This window comes from Ooceraea biroi, chromosome 12 (genome assembly GCF_003672135.1).
Source record: "Ooceraea biroi isolate clonal line C1 chromosome 12, Obir_v5.4, whole genome shotgun sequence".
NCBI classification, from domain to species: Eukaryota; Metazoa; Arthropoda; class Insecta; order Hymenoptera; family Formicidae; genus Ooceraea; species Ooceraea biroi.
The window spans coordinates 10,130,397-10,148,751 of record NC_039517.1 but is presented as its reverse complement, the minus strand read 5'-3'; the positions used below and the strand labels follow the sequence as shown (position 1 = coordinate 10,148,751).

At 40.9% G+C, this 18,355-nt stretch overlaps 5 protein-coding genes across 12 annotated transcripts; 2 read left to right on the top strand and 3 right to left on the bottom strand.

Annotated features, from left to right (window-relative positions):
- The first annotated feature begins 502 nt into the window (after nucleotides 1–502).
- Nucleotides 503–2,957, top strand: LOC113563111. Of its 5 annotated transcripts, XR_003407325.1 has the most exons (4): nucleotides 503–790; nucleotides 901–1,513; nucleotides 2,211–2,631; nucleotides 2,780–2,957. XR_003407325.1 is itself a non-coding variant. In XM_026974275.1 (3 exons), the coding sequence occupies exons 1-3, from the start codon at nucleotides 776–778 to the stop codon at nucleotides 2,112–2,114; spliced, it is 588 nt and encodes a 195-aa protein (XP_026830076.1). In that variant the 5' UTR covers nucleotides 507–775; the 3' UTR covers nucleotides 2,115–2,158. The 5 variants fall into 5 exon arrangements, 1 of the variants encoding a protein (XP_026830076.1); XM_026974275.1 differs by lacking the exons at nucleotides 2,211–2,631; nucleotides 2,780–2,957 and adding an exon at nucleotides 1,756–2,158 and having other exon boundaries at nucleotides 507–790; nucleotides 901–1,114; XR_003407322.1 differs by having other exon boundaries at nucleotides 510–790; nucleotides 2,211–2,955.
- LOC105285422 (ubiquinone biosynthesis O-methyltransferase, mitochondrial) lies at nucleotides 2,893–7,541 on the bottom strand. Of its 2 annotated transcripts, XM_020033635.2 has the most exons (4): nucleotides 6,062–7,541; nucleotides 3,914–4,406; nucleotides 3,415–3,595; nucleotides 2,893–3,297 (listed from the first exon to the last, which is right to left on the bottom strand). In XM_020033635.2, the coding sequence occupies exons 2-4, from the start codon at nucleotides 4,370–4,372 to the stop codon at nucleotides 3,170–3,172; spliced, it is 768 nt and encodes a 255-aa protein (XP_019889194.1). In that variant the 5' UTR covers nucleotides 4,373–4,406; nucleotides 6,062–7,541; the 3' UTR covers nucleotides 2,893–3,169. The 2 variants fall into 2 exon arrangements, with proteins under 2 accessions (XP_019889194.1, XP_019889193.1); XM_020033634.2 differs by lacking the exon at nucleotides 6,062–7,541 and having other exon boundaries at nucleotides 3,914–4,688.
- LOC105285424 (putative sodium-coupled neutral amino acid transporter 7) lies at nucleotides 3,897–12,065 on the top strand. 2 transcript variants are annotated; one of them, XM_011349623.3, is made up of 6 exons: nucleotides 3,897–4,021; nucleotides 9,385–9,466; nucleotides 9,565–9,776; nucleotides 10,056–10,416; nucleotides 10,499–10,751; nucleotides 10,943–12,065. In XM_011349623.3, the coding sequence occupies exons 3-6, from the start codon at nucleotides 9,674–9,676 to the stop codon at nucleotides 11,594–11,596; spliced, it is 1,371 nt and encodes a 456-aa protein (XP_011347925.1). In that variant the 5' UTR covers nucleotides 3,897–4,021; nucleotides 9,385–9,466; nucleotides 9,565–9,673; the 3' UTR covers nucleotides 11,597–12,065. The 2 variants fall into 2 exon arrangements, with proteins under 2 accessions (XP_011347925.1, XP_011347924.1); XM_011349622.3 differs by lacking the exons at nucleotides 3,897–4,021; nucleotides 9,385–9,466; nucleotides 9,565–9,776 and having other exon boundaries at nucleotides 9,783–10,416.
- On the bottom strand, nucleotides 7,635–9,625 carry LOC105285423 (bolA-like protein 3). Of its 2 annotated transcripts, XM_026974277.1 has the most exons (4): nucleotides 9,545–9,625; nucleotides 8,800–9,026; nucleotides 8,406–8,532; nucleotides 7,635–8,261 (listed from the first exon to the last, which is right to left on the bottom strand). In XM_026974277.1, the coding sequence occupies exons 2-4, from the start codon at nucleotides 8,839–8,841 to the stop codon at nucleotides 8,107–8,109; spliced, it is 324 nt and encodes a 107-aa protein (XP_026830078.1). In that variant the 5' UTR covers nucleotides 8,842–9,026; nucleotides 9,545–9,625; the 3' UTR covers nucleotides 7,635–8,106. The 2 variants fall into 2 exon arrangements, with proteins under 2 accessions (XP_026830078.1, XP_026830077.1); XM_026974276.1 differs by lacking the exon at nucleotides 9,545–9,625 and having other exon boundaries at nucleotides 8,800–9,494.
- On the bottom strand, nucleotides 11,874–17,935 carry LOC105285425 (E3 ubiquitin-protein ligase RNF123). Its single transcript, XM_011349624.3, has 10 exons — nucleotides 17,550–17,935; nucleotides 16,842–17,167; nucleotides 15,707–16,681; nucleotides 15,450–15,586; nucleotides 15,199–15,302; nucleotides 13,577–14,805; nucleotides 13,160–13,488; nucleotides 12,919–13,084; nucleotides 12,675–12,830; nucleotides 11,874–12,563 (listed from the first exon to the last, which is right to left on the bottom strand). The coding sequence occupies exons 1-10, from the start codon at nucleotides 17,645–17,647 to the stop codon at nucleotides 12,247–12,249; spliced, it is 3,837 nt and encodes a 1,278-aa protein (XP_011347926.2). The 5' UTR covers nucleotides 17,648–17,935; the 3' UTR covers nucleotides 11,874–12,246.
- Nucleotides 17,936–18,355: the final 420 nt, after the last annotated feature.

The following is an 18,355-nucleotide window of genomic DNA, read 5'->3' as shown; positions in this document are numbered from 1 at the left end:
TTATTATGTTTTATAAATTTTCATACATAGAGACACTGAAAATTCCTATCCAGTCATTTCTGAAAAATATTGAGAAAATAATAATTTTTCAGAATTTTCCAGAAATAACTGGATGAGAATTTGAGAATATTTCAGCATCTCTAAGTATGAACATTTCTGTAAAATAGTAATAATTTTTGAGAATATTTCTGATTGTCTAAGTTATGAGGAATAAGAATCGTTCCAATTCTAAGGGCGGTATTCATAGTCCAAGCTCAAGACAGTACTTAAGATCATCTTGGTCAAGATTGTCTTATTCAATTAAGCTCGTCTTGAGAACATAACAATTCATAGTCGCGAAATAAGATGATCTTCGACAAGAAGTTCTCGCCTAAGAAATTCTTATTCAATTTGAGACTTTCTTTTCGAAGCTGTGCTTAAGCTGATAGTTATTGACCATTCGACTATTTCCGTATATTTCTGTTAGATCCAACCAATAAGAATTCTTTCTTACTACACCTATTGTGGATCCGGCCTTAACGCGGTATAACACTATTGTCTAATCTTTATAACCTCTATAATCATAGAGCTAAGTAAAGTTTTGTTGTATCAGAGAGGAACCTAAAAGTATTAGCGTAAAATGGCAAAACATTATAGTGCAATTGAAAAAAAAATCTTTCTAGAAATATTAAAAGATTTCAAGCACGTTGTAGAAATTTAAAAAAGTGATAGTTCAACACTTCGCGACAAAGAAGTTGCATGGACCGAAATTGTTAAACGATATAATGACTCTACAATGATTATGCAAGAGGTAAATATCAAAAGATTATTTTGTGTGTGTGTATGTGTTATATACACGCATGTGTTAGATGCATAGAATAGTGAAATAGATTTTTCATATCAGTTTATTTTTGCATACAGCCTACAGTCCAACAGCTAAAAAAATTGTGGGCAAACATGAAGCAAGGTCAACGAGAAATATTAACTAAAGAGAAACAGGCTCGTTTAGCCACTGGTGGTGGTCCACCTCCTTCTGAGACAAACATTGATCCTGATATAGCATTAATAAACCCACATCTTATGAAAACAGCTCCTGTTTTATTTTCATCAAACATGACAGCAGATGAAATTAATAGTTAGTCTTTAAACGTATTTATAATCAAATAAAATGGATATTATATAAGAAATATATATAGTATACTATTTATATAGATAGTATATATACTATTTCATACGATCAATACGAAATTATACAAAGTTATAATTTTTTATTAATAATAGTAACTACAAAGTTACTTACTCTAGGAATCTATGCAGCCACGCGCCAACAAATTTTGTTAAACTTTAATAACGTAACCATTTCCTATTCCAGAATGAAAATTAATTAATGAATAGATCTTAATTTATTAATTAATTAATAATATTCGTTGTGAAAAATATCACCCCACGCCAGGATTCGAACCTAGAACCTCTCTCATTCCGTGCGAGCGTCTTTCCAATTCGACCACTTGGGGCATGTGGTGATATCTTCCACGTGAGTTAAAAAAAAAAACTATGTATTTCATTTATAATTCCTGGCGAATAAAATAAATTTCTATACTTGTTATGACACACCACACGTTAAGAGGTGTTTATATCGTTCGTTGTGGAAGATATATATTAGGTATATAGGATATATAGGATATATAGGTTAAATATATAGGTAGTCTATCATAGATAGTCTTGTGAAACAAATTCACGAGGATAATAAATTTGCTTACGTTTTCCGGTGACTAGCTAGCATGGGAGGGATTTCGAGATCTTTTCAAATCATTAGTTCACAATGTGGATGGATTAACGTTAGTTCAAAAGCTCCAAAATTTAAAGGCCAGTCTAAACAGATGAGACTGCGTCGGCGATCGCCAACATTGAAATTTTGTCTGCCGGATACGATTCAACTTGGAAAGAACTTGTCAACTTGTTGTTGTTATGACAATAAACGTATTCTTTTGACCAAACATATGCGATCCTCTGGCTATCGAGTTCTTCCGTCTAAAGCTTTCTCTCCGAACATCAAGCGTTTTATTATAGAATTTATTATAGAATCAAGCAGCTCGTTTATTTCAATCTTTAGGCCGTCCTGTCGAACAGAGTGAACCGATTGGTTCATCCATATTCTTATTGAGAAACTTGACTCAGCTACGAGACTGTTGTGGGAATCTTCTTTGAGTTCATGCACTGAATTTCAGCAGATATATGATGACCGCCGAATTTTCTGGAAACGAGAGTACGAGCGTTCGAGACGGCGATTCCTCTTTGGAGAAGAAGAATTCTAAGCGGAAAAAGCGGAAGACGTCGCATCACACGTGATCTCAGTCACCTCGGATTCATCTAATTCTTGCAAATCGTGTCCACTATGCCGAGATCAGCGTTCCACCCGTTTGTGCGCAAAATTCAAGACACTCCGGAACAATAATGAGACTACGGAATAAACGCACATTGTTTCAATTAGTTCAGGTAATTCTGTTTCCAGTTGTCCGTTCACAAACGTCCGGCCATCAAGCCGGCTGTCAAGTCATCACGGATATTGGTATCTCTCTGATAGTAGGACCAATCGAGAAAATCGCAGCTATAAAACAGTCAGAGCTACTACTGTCAGGTAGTGAAGTCATGGTACGAACAACGGTATTTTTCGTACTAACACAATCTACAAAAATTATTTATACAATACTTTTACGAGTAAAAATAAAATATGAATGATTCAAATATTAATTAAAGCAATATTGGGCAAATTACTAATCATTATAGTCTTCGATAAAAGGTGGATTGCAGTCTGATTTCTCAATTCCCCATGATTAATTTCATCTTGGGCGGTAAGATATATGTTCAGTCTAACTGACGAGGATATCCTTCAAGTGAGTATGGTGTTACGCAAGTTTAAATTTTTTATTCGGAATAAAAATAAGTTTGTTACAATAAAACGCATTGTTTTCATACAATATGACAGTTGTATACATCCTTTCACCTTTTTTTATTACTACTTATTTATTGTTATAAACATATACATTAGATATACCATCTCGAGTTATAAAGCCGGAGTAAGTTTAATATGTACTTTTTATATAACAATGCGTCCTTAGTGCACGCACATGCACACTAAAGTTCCTGACACAAACAAGAGTAGCCATAGTTGTCAATCGATTTATTATAATTATGCGTCAATCTTCTTTTGCTTAACTGCATGAAGTGCATAAAAAATCCCTTTATACGAGGAGAAAGACCACTGATACGACAGAGGATTGAAGAATATACCATCAATTAATTCTGTTTTGCAGTCATCTATGACAAAAAAAAGATAAAAAACAGACTTTAGTCATAGCACACAGGTATTTGCATGAATAATTGTTAGAAGATTTAAATTAATAGTAGAATCATTTTGCTGCATGTGAAACTTACATTTATCTAAAATGTGTTGAATTTCTTCAGGAGCGATAAACTTACTCCACTGATGAGTGCCACAAGGCACACATTTGCAGATATATTCCACGATTATAATAGCACCCAACCAAGCCGCCAGAGTTTTATTTATTGTCGTAACGAAGATTGATCCGCCGGGCTTTACGACCTTTACGCATTCCTGCAGAAAATATTTATAAGCTATTTTATGCTCGATTCATTGTTTTATTTATTTAATCATACTAATATAATAAAAAGGTAAAGTTTGTTCCATTGTTCGGGGTAATCTCAGAAACTACTAAACCGATTTGAAAAATTCTTTCACTGGTGGATAGCTTAGATCTTCCTGAGTAACATAGACTATGTGCAATCGTCTTGCAACTTTTAAAAATGTGCGCGTCGCAAAACAATACGTTCTTTATGCTTTATATTTTCCAAATATACCGAGCGCGCGAGGAACAAGTGCCAGCTATAAGTAATATATAATACTCATTTGTACTTTTAGGAACAACTCAGGATCTGCCACGTGTTCCACAACCTCGGAAGCTATAAGGGCGTCGTATGAGTCCTCGTTATTCTGAGAAAACTCTTCTATAGTTGTGCAGAAGTAAGTAACGCGATCCGATATGTTAGGATCCAATTTCACATGTTCTTTAGCAACGTCAATCAACTCTGTAGCTGCATCAATCCCAGTCACCTGCGCTCCTGCTCTAGCCAGATATTCGGTCAATATACCACCGCCACAGCCAACATCCGCGATTTTGATTCCGCTCAGCGGAAGAGTTGGATCCCGTGATTCGAAACCGATATCGGCCAACCCTTTTCTAACGAATTCTAGTCTGACGGGATTAAATGTGTGAAGTGGCTTTACTTCTCCGTTCTCATTCCACCAGAAATTCTTCAAGCTAGAGTGATGTTCGATCTCCTTCGGATCCACCGTCGAAATCGCGTTGGGCATTATGTTAACGCATTTAACACTTTCTTGCGTCAATCTGTAATGTCAGAGCTTCTTGATTAGTACTTCTGACTTCTGAACAAACACTTTATAAAAATATGACTGATAAGAATAATCATGATTAATTAAATTATTATAATAATAATTAATCTTTTTAGAATCAAAAAAGTAGCAAATACATTTGTATAAAAATTGGACAAAATAGCTTGTCGTATTAAACAATCTGATTAAATGTTGTAACCAACTATTGGGGTTGTTCGGAAAGTAATTTCGCTTTTCACAAAGAGATGTCGTTAGTCGCGTTTCTCGATACTTAACCTTACTCTAAGCAACAAATTTGTTTTATATTTTGACAACTGACATTTCAGACGTCATTTAGTATCTTATTGTGTTGCGATCTGTCAAGTAACTTTTGTTTGGCATCACATCAAACATGGAAAATCAAAGTGAGCATTTTCGTAATATTTTGCTTTTTTACTACCGAAAGGGTAAAAATGCAGTGCAAGTGAGAAAAAAATTGTGTGCCGTGTACGGAGAAGATGTATTGAGTGAACGTCAGTGTCAGAATTGGTTTTCGAAATTTCGATTTGAAAGATGCACCACGTTCAGGTCGGCCAATTAAAGCTGATGACAAGAAAATAAAGGCTCTGGTGGATGCAAACCGGCGCATAACAACACGCGAAATTGCTGAAAAGTTAAATTTATCGAATTCGACCGTTTACGATCATTTGAAACGCCTTGGATTCGTTTCAAAGCTCGATATTTGGGTTCCACACAATTTAAAGGAAATTGACTTGATTCGACGCATTACCATCTGCGATTCATCGTTGAAACGTGAAGAAAATGAACCATTTTTGAAGCGAATCATAACTGGAGATGAAAAATGGATTGTTTACAACAATGTTAAGCGAAAACGATCATAGTCCAGGCAAGATGAACCTGCTCAATCGACATCCAAGGCAGATATTCATCAAAAGAAGATCATGCTTTCTGTATGGTGGGATTGGAAGGGAATCGTATTTTTCGAGCTACTACCAAGCAACCAGACGATTGATTCGAAAGTGTATTGTCGTCAGCTGGATGAATTGGATGCTGTCATCAAGCAGAAGCGACCAGAATTGGCGAATAGGAAAGGTGTCGTATTCCATCACGACAATGCCAGACCACACACAAGTTTGGTCACTCGCCAGAAGCTTTTACAGCTTGGATGGGATGTGTTACCACACCCACCATACTCTCCTGATCTGGCACCATCCGATTACCATTTGTTCCGGTCTCTACAAAATTCTTTGAACAATGTAAACTTCGATTCAAATGAAGGCGTCAAAAATCACTTGCTTCAATTTTTGTCAATAAGGAGAAGGACTTCTATGAGCGTGGAATCTTAAAGTTGCCAGGAAGATGGCGAAAGGTAGTGGAACAAAATGGCCAATACATCACTGAATAAAATTTATTCTAAATATGAAAAAACCGCCTTTCATTTTTCCTTGAAAAAACGAAATAACTTTCCGAACAACCCAATATAATTTCGACCAAATATAATTTTTTGAAAAATACTTTCTAATGATATAATAATGCATGAAAATTCTTAGGGCTTTCATATTCGCCCTTGGTCCCGGATGCAGTACTGGACGCAATGATCAAAATGATGACTCTGGAAATATGTGATAAAATAAATTCTGAAGATGTTACCTCTAATGTAGCCACCACGTTTATGGTTAACAAATAAAAACAAGTAGCAGCATGATAAAATATCAGCATGAGTTGCACAAAAAAAACTTACATAATGCATTGCACAATTAATGCAACTTGTATCAATAATGACATAAATTTTCATTTTAGTTATTTCCGGGAATACACTATCTACAGCAGATAAACAAACAACATTTTTCCAGAATAAGGCTTAACTCGAAATGACATATTTATAGCTAAAGATATAATTGGCACATTCTTTGTGTCCATGTTTTTTTCCTGTTCCTTTCCTGACGCGTATTACATAAGGTTACACGTTATATTATAAACGCGATTTTCTCTGCGTTTATAATATGAAATTCAATAAGATTCATTAACACTTTGTGTGCCACGTCATCCATACCTGGGAGACGCATGACTTTCCGTAGAGGCTCCTCCACTGACTTCACTTTCTTGGGTGACGGGTTTATTTACTCAAATAGGAACGATTTTGGTAGTTTTTTTTTGTTCTTTTTATTAAATGTTGAATAAAAATAATAAAACCTTATTTTTGAAGTACAGTGAATACACACACACACACACACACACACGCGCGCGCGCGCGCGCGCGCTATATTTAAAACAAAATTATCAAGTACATTAATTTTGAATGATACTTGGAGAAATATAATTCTAAGAAACATAATCTAAGCATAATTGTGATATTAACAGGTATTTAAGGCAATATATATTCACGGTTTTTTCACATTTGCTTGCAATCGATCCAACGAATGTCTGCGTTTCTCGGGACAAAAAACGCATGTTTTGTCTTTCTAAAGGCACTAGTTTACAGCCAAAAATTTTATTTTAAACCAGACGAAGTGTTTTTTAGATTTTTGGATGTTGAACACAATGCCGCAAACCAAATTTCACTAGCACGTCAAGTTTTTGAATTGCGATTTAATATGTAAAAAATTACTTTTTTGCAAACTACGAGAATTTGTTGCAAAAAAAGATTAACGTTATCTGGAAATTCTGATCAGATATCATGAATGTATTGTTCATCCCTTATAAAATTAATTTTATTTATCTTTTTTATTTCTAACTTATCTTTCAGCATATTTGCATATATGCATTTTGCCAAATAATAAATGACTTGTTTACTTCAGCTAGTTTCTTATTTCCATATTTTCTGAAACTGCGCGTGCACGAAGAGAGATAGACTGTCCATACATTCGCTGTTTCTATCGCAGTCTCATTATTCAATTGCCGAGGGACACATTTTCCTTAGGAGGGGATAGGCTCCGTCTATTCTATGTTCTATGTGTCTATGGTGGTTTAATAATGTTACTAAAATATATAATTTTTACGATGCTGCAATTGCGTTATCAAGCAAAGTATCATGAAACAAAGAGTATTAAATATGGAAATGTGATTGGAGGTTTAGAATAATGGAGGATTATTAAAAAATAAAGACGCTGATAAGAATTACACAATCTTCTCCTCACATGTCAGTTATTTTAAAAGGAATTAAAATCTGAAATTAAAAGGAAGTAAAATCTGGAATTTAAATTATTCATAGTACTCTCAATATTTTACCATGTTCGCTCGCAGTATATTTTTTTGTATATTACATAAATAGTATATCTAATATAATTATGTAGCAATATTAACAACATTGTAGAATCTTGCAATACCTATTGTATGCTGCATAAAAATTATCTCATTAAATATAATAATTTAAGCACAGTTTTTCGCTATGTGCACAAATTATTCTTTTAATATTTCTCACGTCGTTAATAATAGGCTTGTTTTGTCATGAATCAAGAAATCACACTTCTTCAATTTGAAATAAGGCATTACTGATTTCTTTTTATAACACACTAATTTCCTTTACAAAACTTCGTTTTGTGTGTAACATTTCCTTCACATGCTATGACAAAATATACATCACAAAGGATTTTTTCAAGTCTTGTTCGAAAATCGAACGAAAAAGAGGCGGTATTAAATATCGTTTTTGTGAAACTGATATAATGCATCATTGTCGTCCGTGATATATTATAAAATTTACGATTGCGGAATACCCGTGTGTATTCGAAGACCGTGCATATCTTTGATTTCTTCTTTGAGGACCTCGTTGATAATGCGATGCTGCTTCACGGTGTTCAGTCCTTTGAATTCTGGAGCGACCACGCTTATGTCGAACATAGCGCCGCATCCACCTAATTTTAGAACGCAATTATAATCGATAATGAGCTGCATATAAATTCCTTGTTAAATATAAATTTGTTATCTCTCTCTCTTTCTCTCAAGAAGTAGTTCTCTGAACAGAAAGAGTACTATGTGCAGTATAACATGATTTTTACCTGACATGTCGGTAACCTCAATTAGCTGGGCTTTGGGAAACCTGTTCCTCAGGATAGATATCATCTTCTGTTCGGCTTGTTTACCCGCGAGCACACCGCTGGACCCGTTCCATAGTCGTGACAGCAGCTGCAACAATTTCGTTTCATTCACCTTTCTCATTCTCCTGAAATTTTATCTACAGCATGCAAAACATTGTTCAAAACCAGACGGGGGGATGAAATCGAGCTTAAAGCAAAGGACTCGTTAATTATGTTAGGTAAATTTGTTTTTTTTGTGCCAGACTGATATATCCTCCCCGAATTAAGGAGACTTGAAATCAAATCATTTTACGCAAAGTTGGGTTAAGAGAAACGGATCTTGAGACACGCGGACGCACACGTGTTGTCACTTTACCGATATGCGGCGGGAGCCCGTCGTGATTGCGCGTTTATACATAACCGCACGAGTCGTGGTCGTTCCCCACTGCGTGTTAATCCTTTCCTGTCAGGATAGTCCGTTGATAGATCTCCTCCCGTCCAGATAACTGACGAAGAGTGCCGCCGGCTGACTCGACTCTAACCTCAATCTTACGCACGCGCTATTGTAGGTTAGGTAGTGTTAGGTCGTCGATCAGCTGATTTCTACATCATATGCAAAATCGAGGCCACGTGACCGATATCGGCTGTAGTCCAGTTAGTGCTGCGAATGCTACAAAACACTCTATCCTTCTTTCGAACAAAAAGAAAGATAGAATGCTATCTAACGACCGAAAGATATCATCTAACGCGTGAGGAGTTATCTTGAAGCGTCGCGCTCTCAGAATCGTTCCGAGCGATTTACGGACCTTGGATTATGCATAATTTTTTTTAATGATGAGCACAAACATCTAATCATGCGTAGATGATAACAATTACATCAATTTTAGTGTAATCATCGTGATTTAATAAAGGAACTTAAAATAATATCTCGTCGAGTTAATTTTATACGCTTTTCGTTCAGACTGTTGTCAGGAAAAATATCTATCAGATCAATCGGATGCAGCATGAGATACATCTGAACACGCAACGACGCACGTCGAGAGGTAAAGCGTCATGTCATGACGCATGAAACATATTGCTCCTCCGCACCGAATTCGCGTTCCCTTCCGATGGATTCTGACCTCTGCCCCGTGAATCGTAGATAGGGGACTTTGCGCCTTGAAAGGAAGAGGAGGAGGAGCATCCGCCACGAGGAGCAAAAACAAAGCGCCACTCAAGTGCCAGCAGTTCGATCCGCGATCGCGTCCAACATGGATTACTTCACGAGCGATTCCGAGCAGCTGATCGGCAGCGATTTGCTCTTATCAACTGCGCCGAATCTCTCGGTCACGCGACACAGTGAGCTTCGGAAAGGTAATACGATCGGCGCGTCAATTGTTGCAAACAAAAAGCACTGTTATCGCCAGGCAATCATTCCTGCGAATGTTAATTAATGTAGTTAATCGCTTAACAAATCGAGTCTCCTGTTTAATCAGTTGAAACGTCATTGAATGGAACATGTCATCGAAAAATTCGAAAATATCTCAAAGAGGATTTACGTAAAATTCTGTCAGAAATATTGTAAAACCTCAATTAACGGTTCGCAGGGAAATGTTGATGAAACGGCGAGTGCACGTCTCGTGCATGTTTCAGGTGCTGGCATTTTGGGGACGATCTTCTTGATCGTGAACACCACGCTGGGTGCTGGACTGTTGAATTTTCCTCAGGCGTTCGACAAGGCTGGCGGAGTGGGAACCTCGGTTGTGGCGCAGCTCGGTTTTCTCGTGTTCATCACGGCTGCTCTGGTGATACTGGCCAGTTGCAGTGACAGAACGGGCACGGACACCATGCAGGACGCGTTCGCCGGATTGTGCGGCTCCAAGTCGCTCATATTCTGCGGGATCTGCGTCGCCATTTACAGCTTCGGCTGTTGCCTAACGTTTCTTATACTCGTTGGCGATCAGTTCGACAGAGTGTTCGCTACGTTTTACGGACTCAACTATTGTCACACTTGGTAACTGTCACGTAAACGAAAGACGAGAATCAATGCGAGAGATGGTTTTGAATCTTAAGGAAACAACTGTTCGATTTTACAGGTACTTATCCAGACCGTTCATAACAGCTGTGACTAGCAGCGCATTCATACTGCCCTTGTGCTTCTTCAAGAGACTGGACGTTCTGAGCTACGCGAGTTCCGTTGGTTGCGTAACCATCGTATATGTCGTGTGGTTGATAATCTACAAAAGCTTCACCGTGCCGGACAACGTGGTAGTGCCACCCATGAAGATCTGGCCGGACAACGCTTACGAGGTTCTGCAGATAGTACCCATCGTCTGCTTCGCTTACCAGGTATACTCAGACTTTATCCTCTATTCTCTACTTATTATCATTATTCAGAAATCGACAGTTAATATGAATATTGCAATCATGAAGTTATAAATTTTATATTACCTAAAATATGAGATAAAAGTTAGAATTTAAATTGATAAATATAAAATAAAATAGCTAGGACGGGTACAAGGATGCACACGTGTTTACAGAGCCATATGACGGCGATACCAACCTACGCCTGCATGAAGGACCGCCGTCTAAGCAAGTTCACCTTCTGCGCCGTGATCAGTATGCTGATCTGCTTCGGCGCGTACAGCGTGGTCGGTTACTTCGGTTACGCCACGTTCGGCAGCGGTAGAGTGCCGAGCGACATTCTGCAGGCCTATACGGACAAGAGCGCCGTGCTGACCATCGCAATAATCGCGGTTGCCGTCAAGAACTTCACCACTTATCCTATCGTGCTCTATTGCGGCCGGGACGCGCTCTTCGGCATCTTCAACATTGATCTCAATCGTATCGGCGTGCGGGTGATCGTCACGCTGATCTGGTTCATCGCGTCGTTGGCGATCGCTATCCTCGTGCCCGACATCTCACCGGTCATCAATCTGCTGGGCTCGCTCTCCGCGCTGTTCATCTTCATACTGCCGGGCGTCTGCCTCTTGCAGAGCGTGCTTCTCAAGGATCCGGAATTGCATCTGAATAAAGATCGCCTGTTGATCGTCTTCGCGATCCTCCTGACCTCGCTCGGCGCCTTCGTGTGCGGCGTCGTGTTCGTGGAGGCTCTTCAGGATCTGCACAAAGCACCGACTAAACCGCCGCTGGTGACCGGCTTCAGACAACTGAAAGAGAGTCTGTGCGTTTGATATCGTGTTCAATATCATGTGTTCACGCCCGCTCGAGGTGCACTTGACGCCGCGCGATTTGCAAAACTCGGAAGTGTTTTTTAGCGTTGGTAATGGATGCGATCAATTTCTACGCTAATTATCTCTCTCTCTCTATCGAATCTCGCGCGTGAAATAATGGGGCAAGACGCGGAAAAGGAAGATCGATTTGTAACTCCTAATTAGCGTGTGCCATATTTTTATTTTATTTTACTTTTTCGTAACGTTCAGCTGATAAGATAAGGCGTCAGGAGAAGACTGATGTATATACAATTTTTATTACTAATCTTTTACCGTTGGATTCGTGAGCGCGAAGAATTGCGGGAAATCGCGCGCAGACGTTGACGTTTTATATTTTTGATATTCTCCACCGTCGTCGGCATTGAATCGTGCTCAATTAGTTGGTAGGTATGTTGTACTTGAGAATTCAAATAAAACCTTTTTGCTTTGATACTTTTATACAACCTCTCTGCCGCTTACACTTTACCCTAGTTTTGTTCACGGAGGAATTTCTTGTACAGTTAAAATACGGCAGTTTCATCCGATGTCCGCAGGATAGGAAATATAATATTGTAAAATTTTAACAAATCTTGGTATAATACAGCGACTCGCGAGACGAACTTGTCACTGGATCAAGAAGTCACTCTCAGCGTCGCGTACTCGGTGAAATCGTGCAACGTGTTTCCGCTTAGATCCTCGACCTTGTCTATGGTCACCTTGCAGAAGAAGCACTCCCTAGTATTGAGTAGGTGGCGATCTATGCAAGTACGACAGGTCTGATGGTTGCAGGGCTTGAATACCGCGGCGATCGGGAAAGCGTAGCAGATCGTGCAAGTGTTCTCGTCGTCGCTCAACAATTTGTTGTCGGGCAGAAGCGTGCGACAGGTGTCGAGGTGCTTTATCATTTCTCTTACTCGGCTGATTTCCTCCTTCCTCACGTCATCCGGATCTGCAACGATAGATAAATGTAAATGTGAATGATACATCGCACAGCAAAATTCGTGATTAAACAAATATTAAAATGGTGCATCAAGGCTGCGCGATAGTCCCGGTCACTTACAATTCAAGAATGAAAACGGTTTCACTTTTTTACTCGTACTCGTCCTCGAACTGTTCAACGTTGCGTCGCCCAAAACAAAGTGAAGAGAACTAATTTGAAAACTGGGTTCCGTCAACAAGCATTGCGTAATTCTAGGTACTTTGATCGTTGGTGTCACTGAAAAAGAAAAAGCGCAAGGGGGGACAATTATTACGGGCGCGCACATTCCGCGCGCGGACGGAGTTCTTCGACGGGAAACACTTGCCTGCGAAATCTGTTATTTCCTTTTCGAGCAGAGCTAGCAGAATGCCGATAACGGCGGTCAGTATGGGAAAATGATCAATGGATTCTAAATCTGGTATCTCCAGCAACATCACGTGCTGAAAGCAGCTCGTCTGCGAGCTTATTCTGTTCAGCACTTGGCAGAGTAACTGAAATCGCGAAATCAAACGAATGCAATCACATCGGACAATTCAGCCATGAGGGAAACGTTCGTTCTTACTCACTTGACACAACCTGGACAGTAGCGTTTCGCTGGAAGACTGCGTAGGATCGGTAAAAACAGTTGGAGCCACCGTGGATATCATCTCCAACACACGTAGCAATGAAATCGTCAAGTCGAAGCAAGTGGCGCAAATCTTCAGCTGCCTCGATTCGATGAACACTCGTTCCGGTCTCGACGAGACATTGTGGATTTCCTGCACCATGCCAATAAACTCGGAGAACGCCCAGTTCAATTGATTCAACAGAGAGTTCAAAAATTTCGTGGTTGCCTGCGGCTTGTCCAACAATATCTCCCTCACGTGCGCTTGGTAAATCGCTGATGGGCACGGCTCTGAAATGACACGCAAAACTCGTATAAAATTGTTTAATTTAACAAAAAGCGTTTAAAACGTTTTTTTCTCTCTTTGCGCAAAACGTACTTATAGGCTGGAAGATGGCTTCGTACTGCAACAGTTTCGGGCTGATCTTTTTCGTAAGATGCGGACTCTTGTCGTATCGGAAGCTGAACCCGTTACCCTGCCAGAATCTAGCGAGGATCCAATTCGACTGCGCCCATGCACGATTCTCGTAAGGTTTCAATAAATTCGTGACGAGTTTCAATCTGTTCTCACGCGACACGCTCTCCAGTGCTTCCAGCGTCAAAGGATTCGAGGCAAAACCAGCGAGCGTAAGTATCAGCACATCTTTCGAGTTTGCGTGCACTATACGCGGATCGAGGAAGTGCTCACAGAGGAACTCGGCGACATTACGGAATATCTCTCGATAATCCGGAATGTTCTCAAGCGGTACAGTCGGGTGCATGTGGAGTCGCAGACTGATGCAAAGATCGGACAGGGCTTCCAGGTAGAAGTCGGGCACGAAACTGAACATGTTGGCTTGCTGGCTGGCATTTTGCAAGGTCAACGTGACCACCTTCAGCAACCAGGAGACCTGGGCCTGCTTCTCCTCCGAAAAGACAGTGGCGTGTACCCAGGCCATGTGCCTCGCTTGCTCCGACAGCTTCTTGTTGAACACGTCGATCGTGTGCAGCAGTTCCTTCTGAACATCCAGCGAAGAATAGATATTCTCCGAGTCGATCGATTCGTGCAAAACGAGGGACTTGAGTCTTGCCTTGGCGTCAGTGATCGCGTTAATGTACGTGAGCATGGTGTCGCGTAAACTGGCCACTTTGGCCAACTGTTTTTTCGCCATTACGTGGTAGAACATGATAATACCATCTAACAATTCCATCAGCGAGATCGCCGAATCTGCAGGACCGTGACGTATTGGAGTTCTATCTTCTTTGCTATGTATAAAGAACCCGAATCTTTCCAGTATCAAAGAACTACCTTGACGCGCCGTCGGCGAACTGACAGTAATTAGGCGGGAATAAGCGGCAGGTACCGCCGCGGGTACCGCCACGGGTAGATTGGCAAGTGGTCTCGCGACCGTGCTTATCGCGGCGTTAGCATCCGTGTTAGTTGATGCATCGTACGTTGATGCTTGTTGCTGCTGCTGCTGTTGCTGTTGCCGTTCCATAGCAGTGATTACCTCATGATTCGGACCTAAGAGGCGTAGCAAGTCGTTCTTGAATGTCTTGTTTAAGTGGGTTATTACGCCACCAAGTCTGTCGATTCCAGAGTAAGTGATCGATGCATCGTAGAACGCCCTGCCCATTCCAATTTATAAGGAAATGCTATTACGTAAATTAAACGTCGCTCAATAATACTTGCGAATGATAATAATAACGTACGAAGCGAGTGCTCATACATACGGAAAATAAATAAGGAAACTAGTAACTCTCAAACATCGATGTGTGTGAATACGCAGCTGTGGATCCGCGAACAAACAAAAGTAGCGATGCCAAGCGTCCAAGCGTTTCGATATATAATTAATATTATATACACACGCACACATATATGTATAGAAAAGCTTTGTGAAAAGACATTAAATTGATTAAAGGTGTCTACGTTACTAAGGTAGAGAGTCGATTCCTTTCGCAAGTGTGTGTCTGATAATTCTCGATAATGCCTTAGATATATATATATAATATATATATCACCTGCAGGGTACATAGGCAGGGCTTGTCCCAATTTCAGTGTCCCATAAAATTCTGAATGCAACCAGAAGTCGATGAAAGCAACATAACGTGATCGGCAAGGGCGTCTGCAGAATTAGTAAAAGGTCCGCGTAAAAGTTTCGCGCGGTAAAAGTTTTTGCTGACTGAAGTTTTGCTCGATATATAATTACGCGGGCGATTCTTACGCGTAAGAATCTTTGTACTCATTGAGACATTATTATTCGTGTACTTACGCGGCTGGATATCTGGTTCTCCTGAATGAAGCGCTTGAATTTTCTCAAAAAGATAGTCCGCGATGCCGGCGTCTTGGCCGTCCCGTCGCTATTGTTTAGCAGAGTGACCAGTAATTGGACTTGCAACGCTTCCACTTCTGGAAATGCAGTTGCAACATTTTAGTAATTTACGTCGCTCATAGATCGCAATTATGTAAATAATTATGATTGCCCGACAGAAAACATTTTGAGAGAATAATACAAGTGCTGATGCGTACCGCTTATGGCAGCCTTGATACGCTCGCAAGCGTACACGTAACTGGCCTTGTTCGCCTCGATCAGCGGATCGACGGGATTCGTTTGCCACCAGGTTTTCTCGACCACGTTCATCAGTCCAGCCTCGTCTAATGGTTTCACGTGGACGAAACTAGCAAAACGGACACGATCGAATAGCATATGCTGCAGCAGGTATTGCCGCGTGTCGGTGTGCTGGCAAATCTTGACCAGTAGAAAGAGGCTCTTGCACTGATCCGGATACTCCAGCAGCAGAGAGACGTGGCGGAAGGTTGAGAGCAAATGGAGTATCGTGGTCTCGAGGCACATCTTGATCTCCTGACTCTCCAGGAACGTCCACAACAAATCTAGACAAATTATCGGCCGCTCCGTGTCGCGTGCATTTGAGAAGGACAACTTCGTTGCAAAGTCATCCGATCTCATGTTACACAGCGTCTGCATGAACGGCACGAAAACACTCTCCGTGACGTAAGGAACGGTGAGTAGCGGACCGATATGCTTCAAGATAGACCTCGCTAGGCACATGAGGAATGCCTGAGCGCTCATCGTCTCGTTATCCTTCAGCAAACCGTTCTTCGATTGCTCCAGCAGTTCGATCACTTGACCGAACCACTGAAAGAGCAGCACGGCCTGGCAAACTTGTGCCATCGGCGGCGCCTGCATAGGCTGATAACCCTCCACGGGATATCTGAACGGTACGGAGCCGAAATTGGCCGTTAGATTCTCACTGAAAGAGAGACTAACGGTAGGGAAATACGCGACGCCGGCACCTCTCGTCACGTTTTCGAACGCTCTGCCCAGACATTTGCCGTTTCTGTAGAAATCTATCGTGCCGTCGTCCATGTCCAGGGCGCAGCCAATAATGTCGCCGGTTAACCAGGGCTCCCCGTACTTCTGCATGGTTATGTTCCACTTTGTCACGCGATTCCCATCATAGGCGTATGAGCTTGGTGTGTCTCCTGGAAAACAAAAGGAAGGAAAAGATGGGCTCTTTATAGTCATTGAGAGGGATTCTTGATCATCGATTCCTGAGAAGCAAGGGGAAACGTTAACTTCTTTTACAAATCATCGCGAACGTCTGATGATCTCTATATTATCTTAATGACACTTCCAACGTACCAACGCCAAACTGTGGAGTGAATCTACACTGTTTGGTACCCCATCCTACTTGCATCACGCCTTTAGATCCTAGTTGCAGTTCGTACATCCACTTCCCTTTAAACACAGCCATGTTAGCCCGCATTGTACTAAAACTGCTCTGGGAATTGATGCTCAATCTATCAGGCGAGATGATGCAACGGCCATAGTGCACCGATGCATCAAATTTCACTGGAGAAGAACCTATGTAACCCTCTCTATTGTCCTCTGAGTTGCGGGTATCGATGTACAGGTTTAGAAGCGATTTCCTGATATACTCGTTTACCTGAGTCAGATTCTGGAATGCCCTGAAACGACCAGCCCAAATATTATTAGTGGGGTAACTGTACAGGACGCTTTGGTATTCGATTATAATAGCATTTGTTATTATTATTCGACACACATAAATTTCTCTTCCGTCATCACTGGATCCTTAAAGGTCAACACATACACATAAACCTATTTATCCCAATTTTATTTAAGACAGTACAAAGTACCAGAAATACATAGACAGAAATAAACAAAAAAACAAAGAAAAAAGAACAGAAACACTTAATAATTTCCAAGACATATGTTCCGACTTTAACAGATTAAAGAAAGATAAGAAACGGAAAATAGAAGGAAAATACTGGCGATACGACGAGTCTAATGTTTCTTCGCTAATGGCAACCAAAAACGAGAATCACGTACCTTGACTGTCCCAGATGATTGTTCTTGGATTTGGAGCCGGTGACAGGCTCGGCGACGACGGAGCCGAAAATCTTATATAAGATCTCGTCCGTGTCCATCGCTGCCACTGAGGATTTAACGGACACGCGGAGAGGCGAACGGACTAGCAGGTTAGTTCGGAACTGAATCCGACATCGTCGCGATAAAACTTTCGCAGCAGGTGATGCCGTGCACGCTTCATCAGCGTGAACGTCGTCAGTGAAACAGGCGACGGCAAACAGGTAGCAGGGACGTTCAAGCAATCGACGACGAAGTTTTTGAAGCCGCAACTCGAGCGAACCCGCCGACCACCGCCGACATGTCCGCACGCCAGCACGCACGCACGACGAAAAGCGCTTCCGCCGACAACTTCGCGTTATTGACGAGGGAGCCAAGCGCACGGCGCGCGCGTGACGTGCACACTCTGGCACACTCCTCACTTCGCCGCAGACGGCTGGTGGAGGGGAGGGTATCAGCTGATGCATCAGCCGACTGTCAGAATGCAGCGAGACGTGCTGCAGCAAAAGGACGGTATGGCGTAAGCGGCTCTTTGTCACTTGCATTGTTTCAAGAATAAATGTTGAGATGTTAATCGATCATAAATGAGATATTATAAAATTATTATTATTATTAATGGCCGTGAAAGATTGACCTAGTTTCAGATTTCTGATTAGGCATCTGCGTTCTTAAGCCACTTGAATTTTTTATCGATTTAATTACTATATATAAATGTAGTAATATATATGAATTACAATATATATAAATCTTACATACTATAAATGTACTAC

Excerpts from the sequence above, each read along its gene's own strand:
- LOC105285422 (XM_020033635.2), bottom strand. The coding sequence starts at position 4,372 with ATGCCCAACGCGATTTCGACGGTGGATCCGAAGGAGATCGAACATCAC. Across the intron at positions 3,596-3,913 it reads ATCCTGAGTTGTTCCTAAAA|GAATGCGTAAAGGTCGTAAA; the intron begins GTACAAATGAGT and ends TATTTTCTGCAG. Across the intron at positions 3,298-3,414 it reads TCAACACATTTTAGATAAAT|ATGACTGCAAAACAGAATTA; the intron begins GTAAGTTTCACA and ends TTTTTGTCATAG.
- LOC105285424 (XM_011349622.3), top strand. The coding sequence starts at position 9,914 with ATGGAACATGTCATCGAAAAATTCGAAAATATCTCAAAGAGGATTTAC. Across the intron at positions 10,417-10,498 it reads CTCAACTATTGTCACACTTG|GTACTTATCCAGACCGTTCA; the intron begins GTAACTGTCACG and ends TCGATTTTACAG. Across the intron at positions 10,752-10,942 it reads TCGTCTGCTTCGCTTACCAG|AGCCATATGACGGCGATACC; the intron begins GTATACTCAGAC and ends ACGTGTTTACAG.
- LOC105285425 (XM_011349624.3), bottom strand. The coding sequence starts at position 17,647 with ATGGACACGGACGAGATCTTATATAAGATTTTCGGCTCCGTCGTCGCC. Across the intron at positions 15,303-15,449 it reads AGAACCAGATATCCAGCCGC|ACGCCCTTGCCGATCACGTT; the intron begins GTAAGTACACGA and ends CTAATTCTGCAG. Across the intron at positions 13,489-13,576 it reads AGCCATCTTCCAGCCTATAA|AGCCGTGCCCATCAGCGATT; the intron begins GTACGTTTTGCG and ends GTGTCATTTCAG.
- LOC113563111 (XM_026974275.1), top strand. Across the intron at positions 1,115-1,755 it reads GACAGCAGATGAAATTAATA|CTAGCATGGGAGGGATTTCG; the intron begins GTTAGTCTTTAA and ends TCCGGTGACTAG.
- LOC105285423 (XM_026974277.1), bottom strand. The coding sequence starts at position 8,841 with ATGTATAAACGCGCAATCACGACGGGCTCCCGCCGCATATCG. Across the intron at positions 8,533-8,799 it reads CGGGCTCCCGCCGCATATCG|CTGCTGTCACGACTATGGAA; the intron begins GTAAAGTGACAA and ends AAATTGTTGCAG. Across the intron at positions 8,262-8,405 it reads TGAGGTTACCGACATGTCAG|GTGGATGCGGCGCTATGTTC; the intron begins GTAAAAATCATG and ends TTCTAAAATTAG.